This window comes from Scyliorhinus canicula, chromosome 22, assembly GCF_902713615.1.
Source record: "Scyliorhinus canicula chromosome 22, sScyCan1.1, whole genome shotgun sequence".
NCBI lineage: Eukaryota > Metazoa > Chordata > Chondrichthyes > Carcharhiniformes > Scyliorhinidae > Scyliorhinus > Scyliorhinus canicula.
The window spans coordinates 27,270,173-27,294,338 of NC_052167.1; the positions used below are offsets into that span (position 1 = coordinate 27,270,173).

Below are 24,166 nucleotides of genomic sequence, written 5' to 3' on the forward strand. Positions count from 1 at the left end.
GAGGACAAAATTCCATTTGCCTTCTTAATCACATGTTGCACCTGCAAACCAACTTTTTGCGACTCATGCACTAGCACACCCAGGTCTCTCTGCACAGCACCATGTTTTAATATTTTATCATTTAAATAATAATCCCGTTTGCTGTTATTCCTACCAAAATGGATAACCTCACATTTTTCAACATTGTATTCCATCTGCCAGACCCTAGCCCATTCACTTAACCTATCCAAATCCCTCTGCAGACTTCCAGTATCCTCTGCACTTTTCGCTTTCCCACTCATCTTAGTGTCATCTGCAAACTTGGACACATTGCACTTGGTCCCCAACTCCAAATCATCTATGTAAATTGTGAACAATTGTGGGCTCAACACGGATCCCTGAGGGACACCACTAGCTACTGATTGCCAACCAGAGAAACACCCATTAATCCCCACCCTTTGCTTTCTATTAAGTAACCAATCCTCTATCCATGCTACTACTTTACCCTTAATACCATGCATCGTTATCTTATGCAGCAACCTTTTGTGTGGCACCTTGTCAAAGGCTTTCTGGAAATCCAGATATACCACATCCATTGGCTCCCCGTTACTACCGCACTTTATCTTGAAAACATTTAATGAAGGAGCCTCAACTGCTTCACTGGGCAGGGAATTCTATAGATTCACAACCCTTTGGGTGAAGAAATTCCTCCTAAGTTCAGCCCTCAATCCACCCAACCTGCGCATCTTTGGACTGTGGGAGGAAACCAGAGCACCCGGAGGAAACCTAAAGGATAGACTTGGATGAAAAAACATCAAGATCGAAGAAACCAAGCAGTAACCAATGGTAGTTTAATGGTTTCTCGTTACATGAGCGAGGCATTTGTGCTGTGTGAATACAGAAATTTGTTACTTCCGGTTTAGAAAAATGGCGTGTCAAACATAAACGTACATAGGTAGGCATGCAGGCTTATTTCACAGGGTTTGAGGAAATGTAGCTTTGGGTTGTGGCTTATGACTTGGGAAAGACGGTGACCACATCATAGCCTTCAGGGGGAGCACTCCGCTCCCTGGCGTGCTGTTCACAGTAGATCGCGTCCAGCACAAAGAAATGTCCTTTCTGCTTCAGATTGGTCCCGCAGTCTGTGCAATTGTAGCATTCGGGGTGGCGGTACTGGTCGCGCACTTTGACAATCATTCCCCTGAAACAGATGAGGAAAGAATCGACAATAAGGCGGGAAAAAACAAATTCAACACGGCCAGCAATATCCAGCTTCGAACCAGATCATTCGCATTTTGACAAACCATCGAATTGCCCTTACCTCAGATGGCCATGCAAAATAGATTATACCCCGAATTCAGAGAGAAATACAGCACAGAACAGGCCCTTCAGACCACGATGTTGTGCCGAGCCTTTGTCATAGAATTTTGGGCACTAAGGGCAATTTATCATGGCCAATCCACCCAACCTGCACATCTTTGGACTGTGGGAGGAAACCGGAGCACCCGGAGGAAACCCACGCACACACGGGGAGGATGTGCAGACTCCTCACAGACAGTGACCCAAGCCGGAATCGAACCTGGGACCCTGGAGCTGTGAAGCAATTGTGCTATCCACAAGGGGCTGGTTTAGCTCACTTGGCTAAATCGCTGGCTTTTAAAGCAGACCAAGCAGGCCAGCAGCACGGTTCGATTCCCGTACCAGCCTCCCCGAACAGGAGCCGGAATGTGGCGACTAGGGGCTTTTCACAGTAACTTAATTGAAGCCTACTCGTGACAATAAGCGATTCTCATTCTCAATGCTACCATGCTGCCCACATTAATTAGAATTAATGTTCTAATTGCGTACAGTCATCGTGAATTTTGTAAGAAAGCCATGTTTTTTAAAAAAAAGAAATGCGGGGTTGGGAATTTAACGGAAACACTTTCTGGAAAATTCCTTTGTGGCTTACGTCTGACCGACTCGTCCCAGGAGAACATGGCTGTCACACCAAAAAAGGCGTCAAGGCCCACTTCGACTGCACTTTCATCTCCCGTGATTGTAGAGACAATGGAGACCGATTGTTACCTCCCGGCAGCCGCCCAAAGCCCATCTCAGCGTGAGAAAGAAAATAGACTCTGGGTGAGGGACTTGTTTCTTTTTCCCTTCCAGGAATGCGCAGGGAAATGGGTTCTAAAGTTAGCTGCAGGAATGATCTGTGTGTTTTGGGCTGTCAGTTTGTGAGTGGCACAGACGTCATAAGACCATAAGATCTAGGAGCTTAAGTAAGCCACTCGGCCCATCTGCTCTGACATTCAATGAGATCATGGTTGATCTGATGTAATCCTCAACTCCACTTTCCCCCTTATCCCCATTACCTTTGATTCCCTCACTGATTAAAACTCTGCCTATCTCTGCCTTGAACATACTCAACGACCCAGCCTCTCTGCGGTAAAGAATTCCACAGATTCACTCCCCTCTGAGAGTGGAAATTCCTCCTCATCTCTGTCTTAAATGGGCGACTCCCTCACTCTGAGATGATGCCCTCTGGCCCTAGACTCTCCCACAAGGGGAAACAACCTCTCAGCATCGACCCTGTCAAACCCCCTGAGAATCCGATATGTCTCAATAAGGTCGCCTCTCATTCTTCTAAACTCCAATGAGCACAGGCCCAACCTACTCAACCTCTCCTCATGAGAAAATCCCTCCATACCCGAGATCAACCTAGTCAACCTTCTCCTTACTGCCTCCAATGTCAGTCTATCTTTCCTTAAATAAAGAGACCAAAAGTCCTCGCAGTGTTCCAGGTCCAGGTCCAGGTCCAGGTCCAAGTCTAACTCGTGCCTTGTATCGTTTTAGCAAGACTTCCCTATTTTTATATTCCATTTCCGTTGGAATAAAGGCCAACATTCCATTTGCCTTTCCTATTTCCTGCTGAATTTACTGCCAACGTCAGCTCAACCAGAATTACCCAACTTAACGGCCGCAACGTATGGCCATCTACATCCGTGGACAAGCCAAAGAAGGATTTGTATAATTTTTGTTTGGACATTTAATTTCTCACTTCTAGTCAGAGTGTGTGCGTGTGTTGCATTTTCATTATTTATTGCGGGTTTTGAGGAACTAAACTTAATCTTTCGTTGATTCAAGGGGCGGAATTCTCCGACCCACGATATTCGGCTGGGGCGGGAATCGCGCCGGTCAGCGGGCCCCCCCGGCCACGATGGATTAAACCACCTACCTGACCGGCGGGATTGGCAGCGCGGGCGGGCTCCGGGATCCTGTGGAGGCGGGGCGCGGGGCGATCTGACCCTGGGGGGTGCCCCCACGGTGGCCTGGCCCGCAATTGGGGCCCACTGACCGGCGGGCAGGCCTGTGCCGTGGGGGCACTCTTTTCCTTCCGGACGAGACCCCCTCCCCTGCGCATGCGCCGGTATGACGTCAGCAGCCACTAACGCTCCGGCGCATGCGCGGACTTACGCCGGCCGGCGAAGTCCTTTCGGCCCCGGCTGGCGTGGTGTCAAAGGCCGTTCATGCCAGCCGGCGGAGTGGGAACCAGTCCGGCACGGGCCTAGCCCGTCAATGTGAGGGCTTGGCCCCTAAAGGTGCGGAGAATTCGCACCTTTGGGGCAGCCCGACGCCGGAGTGGTTGGCGCCACTCCAACCCGCCGGGACCCCCCGCCCCACCGGGTAGGGGAGAATCCCGGCCAAGAGTGTCTGGTTAAATCAACTCCTTCTAAAAAAAAAATGCATATTGACTGGGGAACGGTATCCATGAGGGGTGGGAGGGAGATCCCTTTAAATAATCTTGTTGGAACCAACTAAGGGGATTGAATAAAGAAACAAAACTAGTTTGTTCCTCCTCGACTGGGTGCATGACAAAATTGGGGTCCTATTTGGGAGGTTAAACAATTAGGGGACCTCATCTAGGGACTGGTCGTAGGACCACTGTTCATTGTTGTTGCATCTCCAACCCTCCCCTCCTGCTGTTTAAGACATCTTCAGACAATTATAGACCAGTGAGCTTAACTTCGGTAGTAGGGAATCTATCATCAAGGAAGAAATAGCGAGGCATCTGGATAGAAATTGTCCCATTGGGCAGACGCAGCATGGGTTCATAAAAGGCAGGTCATGCCTAACTAATTTAGTGGAATTTTTTGAGGGCATTACCAGTGCAGTAGATAACGGGGAGCCAATGGATGTGGTATATCTGGATTTCCAGAAAGCCTTTGACAAGGTGCCACACAAAGTGGGGATTAATGGGTGTCTCTCTGGTTGGCAATCAGTCGCTAGTGGTGTCCCTCAGGGATCCGTGTTGGGCCCACAATTGTTGACAATTTACATAGATGATTTGGAGTTGGGGACCAAGGGCAATGTGTCCAAGTTTGCAGATGACACTAAGATGCGTGGTAAAGCGAAAAGTGCAGAGGATACTGGAAGTCTGCAGAGGGATTTGGATAGGTTAAGTGAATGGGCTAGGGTCTGGCAGATGGAATACAATGTTGACAAATGTGAAGTTATCCATTTTGGTAGGAATAACAGCAAACGGGATTATTATTTATACGATAAAATATTAAAGCATGCCGCTGTGCAGAGAGACCTGGGTGTGCTAGTGCATGAGCCACAGAAAGTTGGTTTACAGGTGCAACAGGTGATTAGGAAGCCAAATGGAATTTTGTCCTTCATTGCTAGAGGGATGGAGTTTAAGACTAGGGAGGTTATGTTGCAATTGTATAAGGTGTTAGTGAGGCCACACCGAGAGTATTGTGTTCAGTTTTGGTCTCCTTACTTGAGAAAGGACGTACTGGCGCTGGAGGGTGTGCTGAGGAGATTCACTAGGTTAATCCCAGAGCTGAAGGGGTTGGATTATGAGGAGAGGTTGAGTAGACTGGGACTGTACTCGTTGGAATTTAGAAGGATGAGGGGGGATCTTATAGAAACATATAAAATTATGAAGGGAATAGATAGGATAGATGCGGGCAGGTTGTTTCCACTGGAGGGTGAAAGCAGAACTATGGGACATGGCCTCAAAATAAGGGGAAGTAGATTTAGGACTGAGTTTCGGAGGAACTTCTTCACCCAAAGGGTTGTGAATCTATGGAATTCCTTGCCCAGTGAAGCAGTTGAGGCTCCTTCATTAAATGTTTTTAAGGTAAAGATAGATAGTGTTTTGAAGAATAAAGGGATTAAGGGTTATGGTGTTCGGGCTGGAAAGTGGAGCTGAGTCCAAAAAGATCAGCCATGATCTCATTGAATGGCGGAGCAGGCTCGAGGGGCCAGATGGCCTGCTCCTGCTCCTAGTTCTTATGGTCTTATGTTATGTTCTTATGTTCCTGTTTAATCATTCCTGTCAGTGAGTTGAGCTGTGTAAAGCTGGACTGAGTCAGAGCGCAGCAATTTCAAGCTGGGTTTTGGCTTCAAGATGCTGAGGCCTAGGGCAGCACGGTGGCCTAGTGGTTAGCACAGCTGCCTCACGGCGCTGAGGTCCCAGGTTCGATCCCGGCTCTGGGTCACTGTCCGTGTGGAGTTTGCACATTCTCCCCGTGTCTGCGTGGGTTTCGCCCCCACAACCCAAAAATGTGCAGAGTAGGTGGATTGGTCACACTAAATTGCCCCTTAATTGGAAAAAATAATTGGGCAACCTAAATTTATTTAAAAAAAAGATGCTGAGACCCAACTGTGGCGTCCTGTCCCTTGCAGCTGTTGTACCGGATCCACGGACCCCAGTCCTTTGCTGAAGTGGCTGCTCGGCCGAGAAAACCTTGGCTCAGGTACACGGTGTCATATAAAGGGAGCGCCAGCAGGGGGAGCTCTTCCTCCAAAGCTGAGCAAGTGTCAAACATTCCAACGTTCCTGCTCAGGACTGAGCGAGTTGAATGGTTCAGACCAAAGACCAACGATAATTAGTCCAGTGAAACAGCAAAACACTGGGGAGGTATAATTCAGCATGTGGTCTGACAACTGCCCTCCCACATCTACCCCTGACCTGCCTCCCAGCGGGGATGGCGGCATTGTCGAATAGCCAGCCCTTCCATGGGTTGGTTCAAGCCTCGAAGCGACCAATAAATGGCCGCTTGAGTGCCGCACCCCAGTCCCGCTGCTAAATTCAACCCGGCAGGCATTGGGCAGTGCCAATCCCTTTGGCCAGCAGTTCGCTCACAGAGGACTTCCTCCTCCCCCAGGTAGGAGGAGGAATCTTACCCGTTGCCAATTGATGCCACGATGCCACCCCAAGCGTAAAATGGTTGCGGGGCAGTCAGGTTTTTGGTGGGTGGGCTCCTGACTGACCTTTTAGCTGAGGGGGGGGGGGGTGCATATTAGGGGGACAGTATAACACCTCCCAAAAGCTGTCTGCCCGCTAAATAGGCATTGGGAGTTTCCATGCCTATTTGGCCACTGCAGAGGCCATTCGGCCCATCGAGTCTGCACCCTCTGAAAGAGTACCCTACCTAGGCCCTCTCCCCGATCTCCGTAACCCCACCTTAACCTGCACATCAAGGGGCAACTTTATCACGGCCGATCCACCCTAGCCTGCACATCTTTGGACTGTGGGAGGAAACCGGAGCACCCGGAGGAAACCCACGCAGACACGGGGAGGACGTGCAGACTCCGCACAGACAGTGACCCAAGGCCGGAATCGAACCCGGGTCCCTGGCGCCATGAGGCAGCAGTGGTAACCACTGTGCCACGTGCCGGCCATGTTGTCCACGAAAGATCCAGTGGAACTACTGTGAGGATAAGCAGGGGGATCTCAATGATGTCCCGACCAATATTTACATTTGAACACTGGGAGATTTGCCTCTAAACACAGCTAAAATCGCCGATTTATTTACATAAAGACATGTTTACAATGTTTCCCTGGGTGAACCCCATCCAGATCATCACCCCCCTCTTCAGCTCCTGGTGGTGTCCCCTGGTGGTGATTTGTGGTACTTGTCCCTTTTAGGGCAACACAGCAGAGTAAGGGTCACCTGTCTCAGGGGACCAATTGGGGCTCAGAGTGGGTAATGATCCCAGGCGGTGGAGTCCTCGCTGAGGCAGGAGACATGTAGGGAGCTGGGTGCGGCCGTGTGGCTGCTGTACAGCTGTACAATTCTTATGAATAAACCCATTTTTTGTTTCCAATGACGTCTGTGAAAGTGTATCATTGGACCCGTGGTCAGGTTCAGGAGCAGTCACACTGGCAATGATCAGGAGCAGGATCCCAGCCCATGGGTGCCGAGGTCGATTGTAGCGTCCGCCTGCCCCAGGGCCATCACCGTGCCGCACAATGGTACAAATGATATTTCACACTTACACTATTCCAGAGCCACACGTTTCACACACAGGCAACTTCTGCACACTCCCGACCGAGGAGCCGACCTTCGTGACTGGAGCTTTCACTGTACGGATTCCTGAGGGCTTATCCGACTGCTCTGTAAACATAGGGACAATGACAGGGTCACCATTCCGGACTAGCATACAGCCACGGAATTTCTACAGTGCCGAAGGAGACCATTCGGCCCATCGGAGTCTACACCGACACTCTGAAACAGCACCCCACCGAGACCCAATCACCCACCCCACCCACAAAACCCCAGCACATCTTTGGACACTAAGGGGCAATATAGCAAGGCCAATCCACCTAACCTGCACATCTTTGGACTGTGGGAGGAAACCGGAGCACCCGGAGGGAACCCACGCAGACACGGGGAGAAAGTGCAGACTCCGCACAGGCAGTGACCCAAGCCGGGAATCGAACCTGGGATCCTGGCGCTGTGAGGCAGCAGTGCTAACCACTGCAGCACCCTTTTATTCCATTTCATGTTTTGAATATTAGCTTGGTGCGGAGGGGTTGAAGAGTGCACCACACACACAGGAGGCACTGTAGCATCTTACCAACGCATTTCCCACGGCACCTACCTACAGGGTGACCAACTGTCTCGAACAAAGAATACAGCACAGGAACAGGCTCCTCGACCCTCCAATCCTGCACCGGTCGTGATACCACGCTTGGCCAAAACCCTCAGCACTCCCTAGTCACTCCCCATCAGTCACTCCCCAGCCCAGTGATCTCCCTCAGTCACTCCCTCTGTCCCAGTGATCTTCATCCGTCACTCCCTCTGTCCCAGTGATCTGTGTCAGTCACTCCCTCTGTCCCAGTGATCTGTGTCAGTCACTCCCTCTGTCTCAGTGATCTGTGTCAGTCACTCCCTCTGTCTCAGTGATCTGTGTCAGTCACTCCCTCTGTCCCAGTGATCTCCCTCAGTCACTCCCTCTGTCCCAGTGATCTTCATCCGTCACTCCCTCTGTCCCAGTGATCTGTGTCAGTCACTCCCTCTGTCCCAGTGATCTGTGTCAGTCACTCCCTCTGTCTCAGTGATCTGTGTCAGTCACTCCCTCTGTCCCAGTGATCTCCCTCAGTCACTCCCTCTGGCCCAGTGATCTCCATCAGTCACTCCTCCCCTCCCCCAGCCCCAGTGATCTCCATCAGTCTCTCTCTGACCCACATGATCTTGGCTCATCCTTCAGTTGGTCAAACTCTTGTCCAACTCAGGGGGGTCTGGGATCCACTTTGACTCCATCAGTGTAGTCCTGAGGGTCCGCTGCTCTGTCCCGCGCGCCCTCTTTCGGACCCTTTAGCCTGTCTGCTTTATGTCAGTTGACATCGATGAACTAGGAGCTCTCCTAGTTCCCCCAACCAAACCTCTGCCTCCAAGCCATCCTTCAAAAAGCGATTAGCTGCTCGTTCCTCTCATTTATCACTTTGAGATCTTGCTGTGTATAAATTAGCAGCACCTCACTTGCCTGCAAAGCATGGCTGCACTTTGAAATCAATCTCTGGATGTGAAGCACATTAGACCATGGAATAATCGAATAACTTACTTTCGAAGTAAGAATAGAAAACAGAATATTATTAAAATGAAGGGACTGCAGAATGCGGCTGTCTGAAGGACTTTGGTGTCCTTGTACATGAATCACAAAACATGAGCATGAATGTGCGGTAAGTGTTCGGTAAGGCAGATTTAATGTTGGTCTTTATTGCAAAGGAGTTGAAGAGTTAAAGTCGCAAAGTCTTGCTACAACTGTAGAGGGCTTTGGCAACACTGCCCCTTCAGGACTGTGCGCAGTTTTGGTCACCTTTTTTGCCGGTTCAGTTGGCTGTGTGACATTGTGGGAAATGTTCAGAATACAAAGGGTTAATGTCATATCATAATTAACCACTAGATGGAGCTAGATGCAGAACTGTATAAAGCACTGACTCACAGGCTTCTGGGTGAAGGCTGGAGAAGACAGCATCGGAGTGAGAGAGATCAGAGTACAGATAGAGTATAGAGACTAATGTTAGTGAGTGTAGATTAATAGATTATTGTTTACTCTAGGAGTAAGTGGTTGAGTTTTAATAGGCTTACTGGTTTAGCACACTGGACTAAATCGCCGGCTTTTAAAGCAGACCAAGGCAAGCCAGCAGCACGGTTTAATTCCTATACTAGCCTCCCCGAACAGGTGCCGGAATGTGGCGACTGGGGGCTTTTCACAGTAACTTCATTGAAGCCTACTCGTGACAATAAGCGATTTTATATGGGCTGTTTAGCACAGGGCTAAATCACTGGCTTTGAAAGCAGACCAAGCAGACCAAGCAGGCCAGCAGCACGGTTCGATTCCTGTACCAGCCTCCCCGGACAGGCGCCGGAATGTGGCGACTAGGGGCTTTTCACAGTAACTTCATTTGAAGCCTACTCGTGACAATAAGCGATTTTCATTCATTCATTTCATTCATAAGTATAAATAAATGTTAGCTTTGTGAATGAACTTAGCTTCGGTGATCTTTGAGAACACTACGACATCCATCCTGATAACAACACTCACAAAGAGCACGGCAGGTTGGACGGCTGGTTCGTGATGCGGAGCCAGGCCAGCAGCGTGAGTTCAATTCCCATACCGGCTGAGGTTATTCATTAAGCACCCCCCCCCCCCCCCCCTGCCCCCCCCCGGTCTTCTCAATCTTGCCCCTCGCCTGAGGTGTGGTGATCCTCAGGTTAAATCACCACCAGTCAGCTCTCCCCCCTTAAAGGGGAAAGCAGCCTGTGGTCAGCTGGGACTGTGGAGACTTCACCTTTTACCTAAGTGGGGACATGGTTGCAGTGGAAGCAGTTCACTCGGCTGATTTGTGGGAAGAAGGAGTTAATGTAAGCCTACTTATAACAATAATAAAGATTATCATTATTATTTCTTTTTTTCTGCCGTTATCATTTTTGGTCCATGGACCTTTAATGGAGACATACCTTTAAGTCGCGCAGGGGAAGTGAGGAACTCAAAAGTTTCTAAATAGTCTACTGTGCTATGAAGATTTAGATTTTGAACAGAAGAACTCAGACTTTATGGCACCCGAGAGATTGGAGGGATTTGGTTTGATTGGTTGGCTGGTGGCCAATGGGTTGGCCAAGGACATTATCCTGCCTGGATAGCCAACACAGATTCATGAAGGATAAGTCTTGCCTCACAAATTTGATTGAATTCTTTGAGGAGGTAACTAAGTGTAGATGAAGGTAGAGCAGTTGATGTCGTATACATGGATTTTAGTAAGACGTTAGGAAGGATGTGGAAGCAGAATGACAGGGAGTGGAATAGCTTGATCTTGGTCTCGGACAATGCTCGGCACAACATCGAGGGCCGAAGGGCCTGTTCTGTGCTGTACTGTTCTATGTTCTATGTTCTAACAGACGATGATTGGGTCCTGCCAGGTGGGGTTTTCAGGAAGCTCCTGGACGCTGAGAGGAGAGGCCATGTGTTGATCGATCTCTCTCTCTTTCTCCCAAATGTTTCCTGCCTGCTGTTTCTGAGTCTGCAGAGACGGTTTGTGACTCTGATGAATCTGCAGTGAAAACCATTACAGACTGAAAGGAAAGATATCCAACTGGGGGATTGGACTGAGAGAATCTAACTGGAAGATGTCGAACTGAAACTGAGACTCTTATCCTTTCCCTTTTGGTATCATTTTTTTCACCCCTCTTTCCCCTCTGTGTTTGTCTGTCTTGTGTGTGTGTTGTTAGAGTGTGGAGCAAGTTCAAGGCGGGGGGGGGGGGGGGGTTAGGAATTAGATAATAGTTAACCAGTTGCATTTGTTGCCCATTTAATTATAGTTATTGCTATTAATAAATGTTAACTGTTTGAATTTGCAAACCTGGTGACTAAATATTGGGCAGACATAAACCAAATACTTTGGGTATTTTTAAAATTAAGAGTTAATTTCAATTGTGTTGCGACTCCGGGTCAAGCGGGGCTGTTTAAACTCTCCTGATTAAGTTAGCCTTTCAAACAGCTCAAATCAGAATCTCCTCAGCCTTCCACACCCAAAGGAATACGGACAGATGGGTGATGGGCGGGTATTGTCCGCCCCCTTGCCCGTGTCGTGATCCTACCATTGTCCTCACATTCCAGGATTTCCTGCAGCACGCGGAATGAGGCCGACTGCCTGGGTAACTCCTCAGGTTCCTGGTTGTCCTGCAGCATTTTGTAAACTTCAGACTCCGTGTCGACCACGGGTTTGCACGGCTGCTTGACTGGTTCCAAGCTGAATGTGAGAACAGGAACAAAAGACAATCCAGAGGATCAGGGCATCCGGTTAAATTCAGGGCACCCAAGGGTGCAAAATGTTTCCTCAACCTACAGAGCGTTGCAATGAAGGGCGATCGCAAACCTGTGCTCAGAGTGGCCAATTTCTGTTGGCTGTACCAGAATTCTGCCTCAGTGGAGATGATTGGATGAATCCCCTGCCTGGAGGCTACACTGCTGTAAGCAAACAGAATTGTTTTGACGCTCAAGATCCCTGTTATGTAACTACCCTCCACTTGCTGACCTTTGCTCGTGAAATCACCCTGCTTTGCTTGTTGGGAGACGTTGCTGTGACTTTGGCCATGAACCCCGTTTGCTGTAGTCTAGACTCTTCTTAAATAGACTCTGTAGACTGTTTGCTAGATTGTGCTGTTTAAATAGACACTGTTTGCTTTAAAATAGACCAACTTGAAGTCCTGCGGTACGTCCTGCCCTAACTCCAACTCACTGGCAGACAGAGTGGTGCAATGAATACTCAAGAGTCTTGTTTGCCAGTTGACAGAACTTGGGGGGGGAGGGGGGGGGGGGGTGGGCTTTCAGGATCTTCCCATCAGCAGGATCTTCCAGTCCTTCCAAAAGTGACCCGCCGCAGTGGGATTCCCAGGGGAGGGGAGGGGGGGGGGGGCAGGGTGGGTGAGCCACGCAAAATGTCTTGGATATCTCCAGGATTGGAGTCCCACCACCAGCCACCTCCATCATGGGGGGGTGGGTGGGTGCGGGGTGGGAGGGGGGGGGGGGGCAAAGTCGACGATGATTTACATTATTCACCCATGCCGGGGAATCCAGGATGGCGGTGGAAGATTCCGCACGGAAAGGGCTGGAAGGTTCTACTCCCAGAACGGATCGCATGACACGCTTCCCTTCTAATGACGTCACGCTGCCGCCCCTGTAAAGAATATTACAGCGCACTGAACTATCCGATTCCAACAAGCATTTAAAACAGACCGATAAAATTCTCAAATTAAATCTCCTTTTTGGAGGGGAAATGATGACCGCAGTGGCTCCCTCATCCAAACTGATTGAAGAGGTTTTATTTTTGAACAGGAAAGCTTCGCAGCCCATTAACACTGCGAGAAGGGAGTCAAATTCCGCCCAGAATTGTAGGGATGGTTTTTCAGTCATCATGTCTTATGTGAAAGGTGTTACAATGGTCTTAAACCAATCTGTTCAGCAGTTATGGTTCTTTAGGATTAGGTTGGTTCATTTTGAAAGCGCCCAGTGCCCTGAATCCCAGCAGCGTGATCCTGGCACAGGAAGAATGGACTGAATGGCCTCTCGCCGTGCTATAAAAGTCTCACGCAGTACAATTCAACAAAGACAGATGAACTTTTAAATTTCCCTCTTCCCAGTTTTCACTCCTCTCCTGCTCGCTCTCTATGAGTTAATGCTTGCTGGGGGAGGACTCGGTGGCTGATGTCAAACTCCCGGAATCTCACCTAAAACTGTGAACATGGCGAGCGGGCTACTCGACTGCATAAGGAATTCCCAGCAGGGGCAGTAATCAGGGGGGGGGAATGCCAGCTCATTTCCTTATTCCTCCCTTCCTTAACCCAGACCATTCTGGGGGCAGCAGGGTAGCATGGTGGTTAGCATATATGCTTCACAGATCCAGGGTCCCAGGTTCGATTCCCGGCTGGGTCACTGTCTGTGTGGAGTCTGCACGTCCTCCCCGTGTGTGCGTGGGTTTCCTCCTGGTGCTCCGGTTTCCTCCCACAGTCCAAAGATGTGCGGGTTAGGTGGATTGGCCATGCTAAATTGCCCGTAGTGTCCTATTAAAAGTAAGGTTAAGGGGGGGGGGGTTGTTGGGTTACGGGTATAGGGTGGATACGTGGGTTTGAGTAGGGTGATCATGGCTCGGCACAACATTGAGGGCCGAAGGGCCTGTTCTGTGCTGTACTGTTCTATGTTCTATGGTCTATTCCTGGCTCAAGAGTTCCTCCGCACTTTGGTCCTACCAGTGGATCCAAAAGGCTTCCCTCTTTTTCAATCATTGTTGGTTTTCCAAATCCAATCAAGATCCAGCCAGACCCTTGGGAACAGCACAGGGTTGAGGCACAGCACAGGGTTGAGGCACAGCACAGGGTTGAGGAACAGCACAGGGTTGAGGAACAGCACAGGGTTGAGGAACAGCACAGGGTTGAGGAACAGCACAGGGTTGAGGAACAGCACCGGGTTGAGGGACAGCACCGGGTTGAGGAACAGCACAGGGTTGAGGAACAGCACAGGGTTGAGGCACAGCACAGGGTTGAGGAACAGCACAGGGTTGAGGAACAGCACCGGGTTGAGGAACAGCACAGGGTTGAGGCACAGCACAGGGTTGAGGAACAGCACAGGGTTGAGGAACAGCACAGGGTTGAGGCACAGCACAGGGTTGAGGCACAGCACAGGGTTGAGGAACAGCACAGGGTTGAGGCACAGCACAGGGTTGAGGAACAGCACAGGGTTGAGGAACAGCACAGGGTTGAGGCACAGAGGAATCATTTGATTATCACAGCTCATCAACTTCTATATTTACAGCGCTGAGGATTTTGCGACATCCTTCTCCACGTGAGGGATGTTCAGGCAGGAAAAGGGGATAGTTTCCTTTTCGGACACCCAGGGTTGAATTCTGGATTCCTATCGGATGTGATAATCTGAACCTGTTCGATCAATAGTCTATTCAGGCCACTGAGCAGAAGCCCACAGACTCTCTATTGAGGCTGAAATATGGCCAGGTGATGACTTGGCAGCTATAGAACATAGACCATAGAACAGTACAGCACAGAACAGGCCCTTCGGCCCTCGATGTTGTGCCGAGCCATGATCACCCTACTCAAAGCCAGGTATCCACCCTATACCCGTAACCCAACAACCCCCCCCCCCCCCCCCCCCCCCCTTAACCTTACATTTATTAGGACACTACGGGCAATTTAGCATGGCCAATCCACCTAACCTGCACATCTTTGGACTGTGGGAGGAAACCGGAGCACCCGGAGGAAACCCCCGCACACACGGGGAGGACGTGCAGACTCCGCACAGACAGTGACCCAGCCGGGAATCGAACCTGGGACCCTGGAGCTGTGAAGCATTTATGCTAACCACCATGCTACCGTGCTGCCCCTTATAAGCTATGGCCTTATTAAATTGAAAACTCAACGGATTTTCTCCCCCCCCCCCCCCCCCCCCCCCCCCCGACCCACCCTCCATCTCCCACCTCTGTCCCTCTCATAGGATTCGGCAGCTCCCACCTTGGCCTGTGAGGCAATGATGAGCCATTACTGGAAGGCCTCCTTTTGACCCTTTGGCCTTGGCAGCCTCCCCTCCATCCTTAACCGGCTGGTGGGCCTGCACCCTGGCCACGAATTGTAAATCCCTACAAAAGCCCGACGGCTTCAAATAGACTCAACCCGCGCACAAGACAATGGTCGTTCGGGCCAGCAATCCAGCGCTAATGGTGCTCATCCCATTATCACCCAATGGAGAAGGTTGGGGAAAATAACTGGGAAGACAGACCCCACTCACAAAACGGAAACGTCCAAGGAAGGGAAAGTAGCCAATCTTTCACCACCAGTTGCAAAGGAATAATGTACGAGGGGAAATCAGAACCCATCGCAGAGAGGCGATGAAGAGAAGGGAAGTCTTCCTGTTCAAGGGAAGCACTCTCTCAACTCTGCAACGTCATCTTGATCTTTGAATTTTCCGGTTGGTTGGTCAACCTTGAAGAATGGGTTTCAGAACTCTGTCTCTCTCACAGAGTCATCAAGTTTTCTGGCACAGAAACAGACCGTTCGGCCCATCTGGTCCACGCCGGCCATCAACCACTTATCTATCCTAATCCCATTTTCCAGCACTTGCTCCATAGCATTGTATAGCTATCTGGTGTATCAGGTTCTCATCTAAATACTTCTTAAATGTTGTGAGGGTCCCCGCTTCCACCTCCCATTCAGGCAGCGAGTTCCAGACTCCCAACACCCTCTGGGTGAAAAACCTTTTCCTCAAATTCCCTCTAAATCTACCTTAAATCTATGCCCACAGGTTATTGACCCCCCCACCTTGGCCTGTGGCGTATTTTCTTTCTATCCACCCTATCTATGATCTCGGTCCCTCATAATTTTGCACACCTCAATCAGATCCACCCCCCCCCCCCCCCCCCCCCCGCCCCCCGCCCCCGCCCCCGCCCTCCAATACGGCCATTAGGAGAACTCAGCAAACCTTCCCAGGATTGTTTTCCTTGAGAGTCAGCCACACATCCCCTCTCCCACACCTCAACCCTCATGAGTTCGTCATGCGTCACTCAGATGGTGAGCAGCGTTGGCTATTCTACCGTGGGTGGGTGCTCAGCCCAGTCCAATCCTGCGCTCACTTGGGGCTCTGCCCATCATTGGATATTAGCCAGTCAGTCGGCAGCTATCCCCAGGAAGCAGTAAGTCCAGCAACACCGGCATCAGTCACTGCGGAGATCCAGCGAACTCAATAGAGGACAGTCTGCGGGTCAGCTGCTGGGAGCGGTCACGATTATAACCGGCACGGGACACACACGGAGGGGGGAGGTCGATTGTTTCCCCCCATGTGGCTCGAGGAGAATGAGCTCCCCACTAACTAGGGGCTGATAATCATGTTGTATAAAAGATTGGGCTGTCAGGAGCCGATATGGAGAGAGGACCTGGTGAGGTAACCGGGCCCCATGTAAATACTTGTTCTTACAAAGAAACGCCTTCTTCTGCTCACTCGTCGGACTCCCTTCACCAAACCATTCGTCAGCAGCCGATTGTTTAACGCAAATCACCAGCACGTTTTTAAAAGAGCTCACAAAAGCAGCGGCACACAGATAATATGCTGATAAAATGAACAAACATCTGGACATTCTGGCAGGTAGAAACGCAAAACCTCGCCCGTGAGGCAGCGCACGGTGAACGGGAAGGACACAAGAGTGGTGCAACGATATAGGTGCCGTCAGCAAAGTGTGAATGGGAAATTGTGACACTTGCAGGAAAAGGGGAGTTCCACACAAGCCTCTTAACCTGTCGTTCCCCCTCCTGGGCAACACTCTGGGTCTCATTTTGACTTGCGACGCAAAAGTGTGTACTATCAGCTCATCTAACCCCCATTTTCACTATTTCAACACATGACCAAATTCACACCTTTGACACCATCGTCTCAAGTCAGAATGACCCACGCCCCTGTTCGGGTACACTGAGGGAGAATTCAGAATGTCCAATTCACCTCACAGCACGTCTTTCGGGACTCGCGGGAGGAAACCGGAGCACCCGGAGGAAACCCACGCAGACACGGGGAGAACGTGCAGACTCCGCACAGACAGTGACCCAAGCCGGGAATCGAACCCGGGACCCTGGCGCTGTGAAGCGACAGTGCTAACCACTGCGCTACCGTGCTGCCCAGCAAGCCTTTTGCTTCAACATAGAAAAGCGTAGGATGGGACTGCGTGCACTCACACATCCCGTCACCTCCACTTTAAATTTCTCATCGCCCTCAATGATCTTCAAGAGGAAGGCCGATGGTTTCAACTCCTTCAATAATAACTGCAGATGGGAGACAGGAGGCTGAGGACTCGGGTGCAGGGTGTGGTGATATGCATCACTGTAGATACACAAGGGGTTAGTGTAGGTACACTGCCACTAGGTAAACACTAGAGGGAGCACCAGAGACATCGTGACACACAGACATTCAACCAATAGGTCAGTAAGATAGGACACGACCAATGGGCAGTCAAGACACACCCAGAGGTGACACTACCTCAAGGGGGCTACCCATATAAAAGGACAGGGCACACATGCTCTTTCTATTTCCATAGGCGACACCCAGAGAGACAGGGGCAGATCAGGGAAGCATCACACCCACCGCATGGCTTAGAGCAGACTGGTTAGTTAGATTGAGTTACTATAGCAAGATCAGCAGGAGAGTCGAACCCAAGTAGGAGAATTGTTAACTGTTCAATAAATGTGTTAAACCCATCTCCAAGTCTGAACCTTCCTTTGTCAGAGTGTACATCAAGGAAGCAGCTTATGCTGACATGAAGAAGCATAACACATGTTGAATGTCTGTGTGTCACGATGTCTCTGGTGCTCCCTCTAGTGTTTACCTAGTTGCAGTGTACCTACATTAACCCCTTTTGTATCTACAGTGATGCATATCAGCACACAGGGGAGGGGAGGGGGAGGTGAGAATGTGGAACTCGCTCCCACGAGGAGTAGCAGCGGCAAATCGCCCAGTGACGTTTGAGGGGAGGCTGGATGAGCAGATGAGGGAGAAAGGATAGGTGGAAGCTCGTGTGAAGCACAGACGCCAGTGTAGATGGGTCCAATGGCCTGTCCCTCCGTGCTGAGCATACTGTGTAAGCAAAGGCTGCAGAGTTTGATCCCTCTACAATCGGTGGAGCCGTTCAATCCTCCCTTCCCGGTCCACGGCAGGCTGAGTTTATCCAATCCCGAAGCAAGAACAGAAAGCGTGCATGAGCTCAGGCAAGTGTCCAGCAGGAAGAAAAAAACGCCGCAGAACGCGGAATTGGGGCTTGTTACCTGATCGCAGAAGGGCTTAGTGACGATATCTGTCCCTGCAAACTGTCCACAATGTTTTGCTGAGAGTAAAGTTGCAGAGGAGAGTTAAACTGAGTGTGGAGCACTCGCAGCCCAGGCACGTCCACCTCCACGTGGCCTGCAGGGCAACACTGGGCAGCTTGCTTCAACTCGTCAGGTCCCACCCTGAGCCGGCTGGGGATGGAGGAGGTGCTGTGCCGTCTGTATAAAGCTGATGTAGAGCATGGGGCAGAAGGAGCATAGACGGTGGCAATGGGAGCTCTAAAGATCCCCATGGGAGACAGAGGACTAGAGCATAAAAATGATGGGTTTTTTTACAATATGAGAATGGATGAATTTTGAAGAAAACAGAAGAATGATTTCAGCATGATGATATGATGATGAAAAAAGGAGAGATTGACCGTCAGGACTTTAAGGAAGTATTAATATGTCAGCAAAACGCCCTCGCTCACATCTCAGAAAAGAACCATAAAGTCACAGTGTTGTCACCAGGATTATTATTTTATAGAGTGAGAAACCCCCCCTCACTATTCCTCGTATGTTTGTGCAATACATATCCTAGGGATAATTACACAGTTCTGTATCCCCAAGGGTCAGTTACTGATTGATGGACGGCAGTGGGATGAAATCCCACAAGGGACTCATCATAAGGACCTAGTTCTTAAACTAGGTCCTTAAATTGCTTCCATCAGAAAGAAATGTGTCCTCATCAGTACTGTACCCCAGTGTTATACAGTGACAGACCCATCCCCACCAGTACTGTACCCCAGTGTTATACACTGACAGACCCATCCCCACCAGTACTGTACCCCAGTGTTATACAGTGACAGACCCGCCCCCACCAGTACTGTACCCCAGTGTTATACAGTGACAGACCCATCCCCACCAGTACTGTACCCCAGTGTTATACACTGACAGACCCATCCCCACCAGTACTGTACCCCAGTGTTATACAGTGACAGACCCATCCCCACCAGTACTGTACCCCAGTGTTATACAGTGACAGACCCATCCCCACCAGTACTGTACCCCAGTGTTATACACTGACAGACCCATCCCCACCAGTACTGTACCCCAGTGTTATACAGTGACAGACCCATCCCCACCAGTACTGTACCCCAGTGTTATACACTGACAGACCCGCCCCCACCAGTACTGTACCCCAGTGTTATACAGTGACAGACCCATCCCCACCAGTTCTGTACCCCAGTGTTATACACTGACAGACCCATCCCCACCAGTACTGTACCCCAGTGTTATACAGTGACAGACCCATCCCCACCAGTACTGTACCCCAGTGTTATACAGTTACAGACCTGCCCCCACCAGTACAGTACCCCAGTGTTATACAGTGACAGACCCCTCCCCACCAGTACTGTACCCCAGTGTTATACAGTGACAGACCCGCCCCCACCAGTACTGTACCCCAGTGTTATACATTGACAGACCCGTCCCCACCAGTACCGTACCCCAGTGTTATACAGTGACAGACCCGCCCCCACCAGTACTGTACCCCAGTGTTATACAGTGACAGACCCGTCCCCACCAGTAATGTACCCCAGTGTTATACAGTGACAGACCCATCCCCACCAGTACTGTACCCCAGTGTTATACAGCGACAGACCCGTCCCCACCAGTACTGTACCCCACTGTTATACAGTGACAGACCCGCCCCCACCAGTACTGTACCCCAGTGTTATACAGTGACAGACCCATCCCCACCAGTACTGTACCCCAGTGTTATACAGTGGCAGACCCATCCCCACCAGTACTGTACCCCAGTGTTATACAGTGACAGACCCATTCCCCACCAGTACTGTACCCCAGTGTTATACAGTGACAGACTCGTCCCCACCAGTACTGTACCCCAGTGTTATACAGTGACAGACCGGTCCCCACCAGTACTGTACCCCAGGGTTATACATTGACAGACCCGTCCCCACCAGTACTGTACCCCAGGGTTATACATTGACAGACCCGTCCTCACCAGTACTGTATCCCAGTGTTATACAGTAACAGACCCATCCCTACCAGTGCTGTACCCCAGTGTTATACAGTGACAGACCCGTCCCCACCAGTACTGTATCCCAGTGTTATACAGTAACAGACCCATCCCTACCAGTGCTGTACCCCAGTGTTATACAGTGACAGACCCGTCCCCACCAGTACTGTACCCCAGTGTTATACAGTGACAGACCCGTCCCCACCAGTACTGTACCCCAGTGTTATACAGTGACAGACCCGTCCCCACCAGTACTGTACCCCAGTGTTATACAATGACAGACCCATCCCCACCAGTACTGTACCCCAGTGTTATACAGTGACAGGCCCCTCCCCACCAGTACTGTACCCCAGTGTTATACAATGACAGAACCATCCCCACCAGTACTGTACCCCAGTGTTATACAATGACAGACCCGTCCCCACCAGTACTGTACCCCAGTGTTATACGGTGACAGACCCATCCCCACCAGTACTGTACCCCAGTGCTATACAGCGACAGACCTGTCCCCACCAGTACTGTACCCCAGTATTATACAGTGACAGACCCGTCCCCACCAGTACTGTACCCCAGTGTTATACAGTGACAGACCCGTCCCCACCAGTACTGTACCCCAGTGTTATACAGTGACAGACCCGTCCCCACCAGTGCTGTACCCCAGTGTTATACAGTGACAGACCCATCCCCACCAGTACTGTACCCCAGTATTATACAGCGACAGACCCGTCCCCACCAGTACTGTACCCCAGTGTTATACTGTCTGCAACCAGCAGCGATTGATTTTCAGAGTTCAAAGGGACACAGTGGCTCTGTTGTTGAACGTTACTGAAATCTGAGTGACAACACTGTTTATTAAAGGAGGTAACGATAGGATAGCGTGCCTGGGTACAGGATAGCGTGCCTGGGCATGCAAAGAGAGTTAAATTAAAAAACTGTAAGCGAATTGAATCATGATGTTGCTGTTACTCAGTAGTTTAACATGGATGGCTTCTAGTCATGCAGTTTTGTTTAACATTAAATTTACATTTTTTTTAAAAATGACACGATGCAGTGAGTGTGGTAAGATTGCTAGCGACTAATTTAGAAAAGTTGGAGCAGATTTGTGCGGGGGAACTGAAGTTCACGGTCTGCACGGCCTGGGTGGAGTCGTCTACCTGGGAAACCAGGACGCAAGTGGAACGGGATTCACCCCATAAGCCAGGGAAGCTGCATACAGGCGGTGCAGACAATAAACTTCACCCGACAGTGTGGTCCATCGCGAAGGTGCAGACCGTGACAGCCACGCGGTATTTGGCTGGGAGGCCACGCTAGAGCAAAGTTTCAGGCACCTGCTTGCACCGGGCGACCGTTTAACGGGTGGATGGACTAGACTGAACGTGCGCCGCAAGTGAGCCGGTCCCTGGAGAAAGGGAACAGCAAACACAGAGACGGGAGTTAACTGTTGCTTCGCCCTTCAGGAAGTCAGCGCTCCAAATTAAAGTCAAGCAAAAATCCAACAGCGGCTACCAGACAAGGCACTGTCTCCGCCAGGTATCTGCAAGGAGAAAACTGAAGAGATGAGTTTTTTTATAAAATTTCTGAGCGGTGACTGGATGAGGGAGCAGCCGAGTGCGAGGTCCCTCGAAGGGAGCAGACCGCTAAACTCCATAAGGTCCCCTCCAACTGCCACTCTGAAGGATAAAAACGTGCATCACGCATTGTGCCAAAATTAATCTCCAGATCCTCAGGCGAAGGAGAACACGATCACGATCCATCCTTCACTCACTCCCACCCCCTCCCTCCAACGTTTCTCATCAATTTAGGCCCACATTCTGGGTTTGAGAGTCACGTTGTACCGATTCAGAATGGCTCTTGACATTTTTTTTGTTCTCTCCCTCCCCCCCCCCCCACATGACACACGTCCCAATAAAACAATTAAACTTGCCCCCCCGCTTTCGTAAAGCTCAAATACCTGACCAGAGAGGAGTGTGTGACAACCAAAGGGTGTTTAGCGTGAAGGTGTGCGCCGCGTGTATTTCGACATTCGCGTAGGCCGGAACCCAGAGACACCAGACTACAGGGTACTTACGGTTTGCTTGGCTCGGGGTTGCTGGAGGCTACCCTGGACTCGACGGCACTGTTGACTTTCTCCACGTTGGCCACAGAGTAAAGACCAGCCGGGCTGTTGTACTGTGAGGTAATGACTTTGGGAGATGAGCTGGAAGCAGCAGAGAATGGCTTAGCACTCCGATTGTGAGCACTTCCTATGTGTTTAGCCTCCTGCGTGCAAGGGACAAAGAGAAATGGCTACATGCAGGCGTGGGGTGATGGCCAAGTAACATGCAACACAACGTCTACACCATTAGGGATGTGCAATCACTGCCTGCCCATCAAACAGGTCCGAATAGCAAAAAGGAAGATTTATTTGGAGAATATAGAATCATCGAATCCCGACAGTGCAGAAGGAGGCCATTCGGCCCATCAGGCTTGCACCGACCCTTGGAAAGAGCACCCCATCCAGTCCACTCCCCCGCCCTATTCCTGTAACCCCACCCAACCCAAACACCAAAGGGCAATTTATCATGGCCAATCCACCGAACCTGCACATCTTTGGACTGTGGGAGGAAGCCGGAGCACCCGGAGGAAACCCACGCAGACACGGGGAGGATGTACAGACTCCGCACAGACAGCCACCCAAGACCAGAATCAAACCCGGGTGCCTGGCGCTGTGAGGCAGCAGTGCTAACCACTGTGCCTCTCAATCATCAGGGACTAACTTTTATCAGAGTTACAAAGCCAGAGGTCAGAGTGTGGACAGGGGCAAACCCCTAATCCAGCTCCTTGCCTGCTCCAAAAAACCAATTCAAATTGAATCCAATTCATGGTCCCCACATGAGAGACAGCCCAGATCCAGGCATCACACCTGACCTCACGCTCATTTTAGCCAAAAGGCGATGGGAGGGGCCTCTTTGAGTAGCTCTAGCACGAGCATTTGCATTAACATGACAGGCTGGGTGGCCTCCTTCTGTACTCAAAGCGGGAAATTCTAAACCCAAGCCATGAGATCAGCTGAAACACCAAGTCTCACTCTTCACTCAATATACTGGTTAAAATCGGGCAGGGTGTGAAATCAGCGTGGCACCTAATTCCGTTAGTTTCCCAACAGGTGAATTCAGTTGGAATTACCCCCCCCCCCCCCCCCCCCCACCCCACCTCCTCAAGGATAGGCTAACTTCCTGTGCACTCCGTCTTCCTCGCAAGCCAGTGACTGAATCCACACAGTTAATCGGGGAGCGGAGCGGGCCGGGAAACCCAATCGCCAATATTCAAGTTGGATAGGCCCCAACAGTGATGACACATCCCTAATCGAAGTGATCACTTACTCTCCTCTACTCCAGCTTTGTGCAAAAGCAGATTGGTGAAACCGGAGAAACAACAGCTCACTGCACACTGCAGAAAGAGGCCAGGGTCAAGCGAGGGTGAATCCATACACGCGATACAGTAACCCCCACTTACAGAGTGTCTGTAACCTGGAATAAATATTCTCGTTGAAGCAACAGCCGAAGGAACGCCACAAAGACACAAGGGGGGAAAAAAAAGAAAGTTTAGAGAAGGGAGAAGGGTTTGCACTAAGGGGCTGCTAAACGTAAAGTCTCAGCCTGAGTAACAAGGCCCGAGCTCCATGCTAATCGTGTTGGAGATGAGAGTATGGAGCGGGCGCTCAGGTGGTTTAAGAGAACGTTTTGTTTGAGGAGAAGAGAGGTTGTTTGAGCGAGGTCACCATTTGATGGTTGCTCTCCAAGATAACGTTGGATATGCCCGCGACTGGAGCCGTGAGCCAGCAGGCAGTGGGAGGGTTTCTAACCAGCATCCGTTGCTGTGCAGCCCAGCACCGTGGATACCCAGGCCAGGCCAAAGCACAGCGACCTCACAGGGACCTCACCGGCAGAGGGAGTGTCGGCATCATTCGAACACAACAGAAACGGAACGCAACTTTTAGTGAACCACCTTTAACGGCTGGTGCCTGACGAACAAGGCCGCAGGCTCCCTTTTTGGGGTCTGCGATGCCTGGTGATGGGGCTTCTCACCTCTGTCCAGG

General features: G+C 50.6%; 1 protein-coding gene across 2 annotated transcripts in view; it reads right to left on the bottom strand.

Moving 5' to 3' along the window:
- Positions 1-813: 813 nt before the first annotated feature.
- pdlim1 (PDZ and LIM domain 1 (elfin)) overlaps positions 814-24,166 on the bottom strand; it is a 144,765-nt gene continuing 121,412 nt past the window's right edge. For both annotated transcript variants that reach the window (XM_038783021.1, XM_038783022.1), the window contains exons 4-7: positions 22,157-22,347; positions 11,361-11,512; positions 7,256-7,373; positions 814-1,180 (exon numbers count right to left, since the gene is read on the bottom strand). In XM_038783021.1, the coding sequence (XP_038638949.1) occupies positions 991-1,180; positions 7,256-7,373; positions 11,361-11,512; positions 22,157-22,347 (651 nt within the window). In that variant the 3' untranslated portion in view covers positions 814-990. The remainder of the gene's footprint in view (positions 1,181-7,255; positions 7,374-11,360; positions 11,513-22,156; positions 22,348-24,166) is intronic.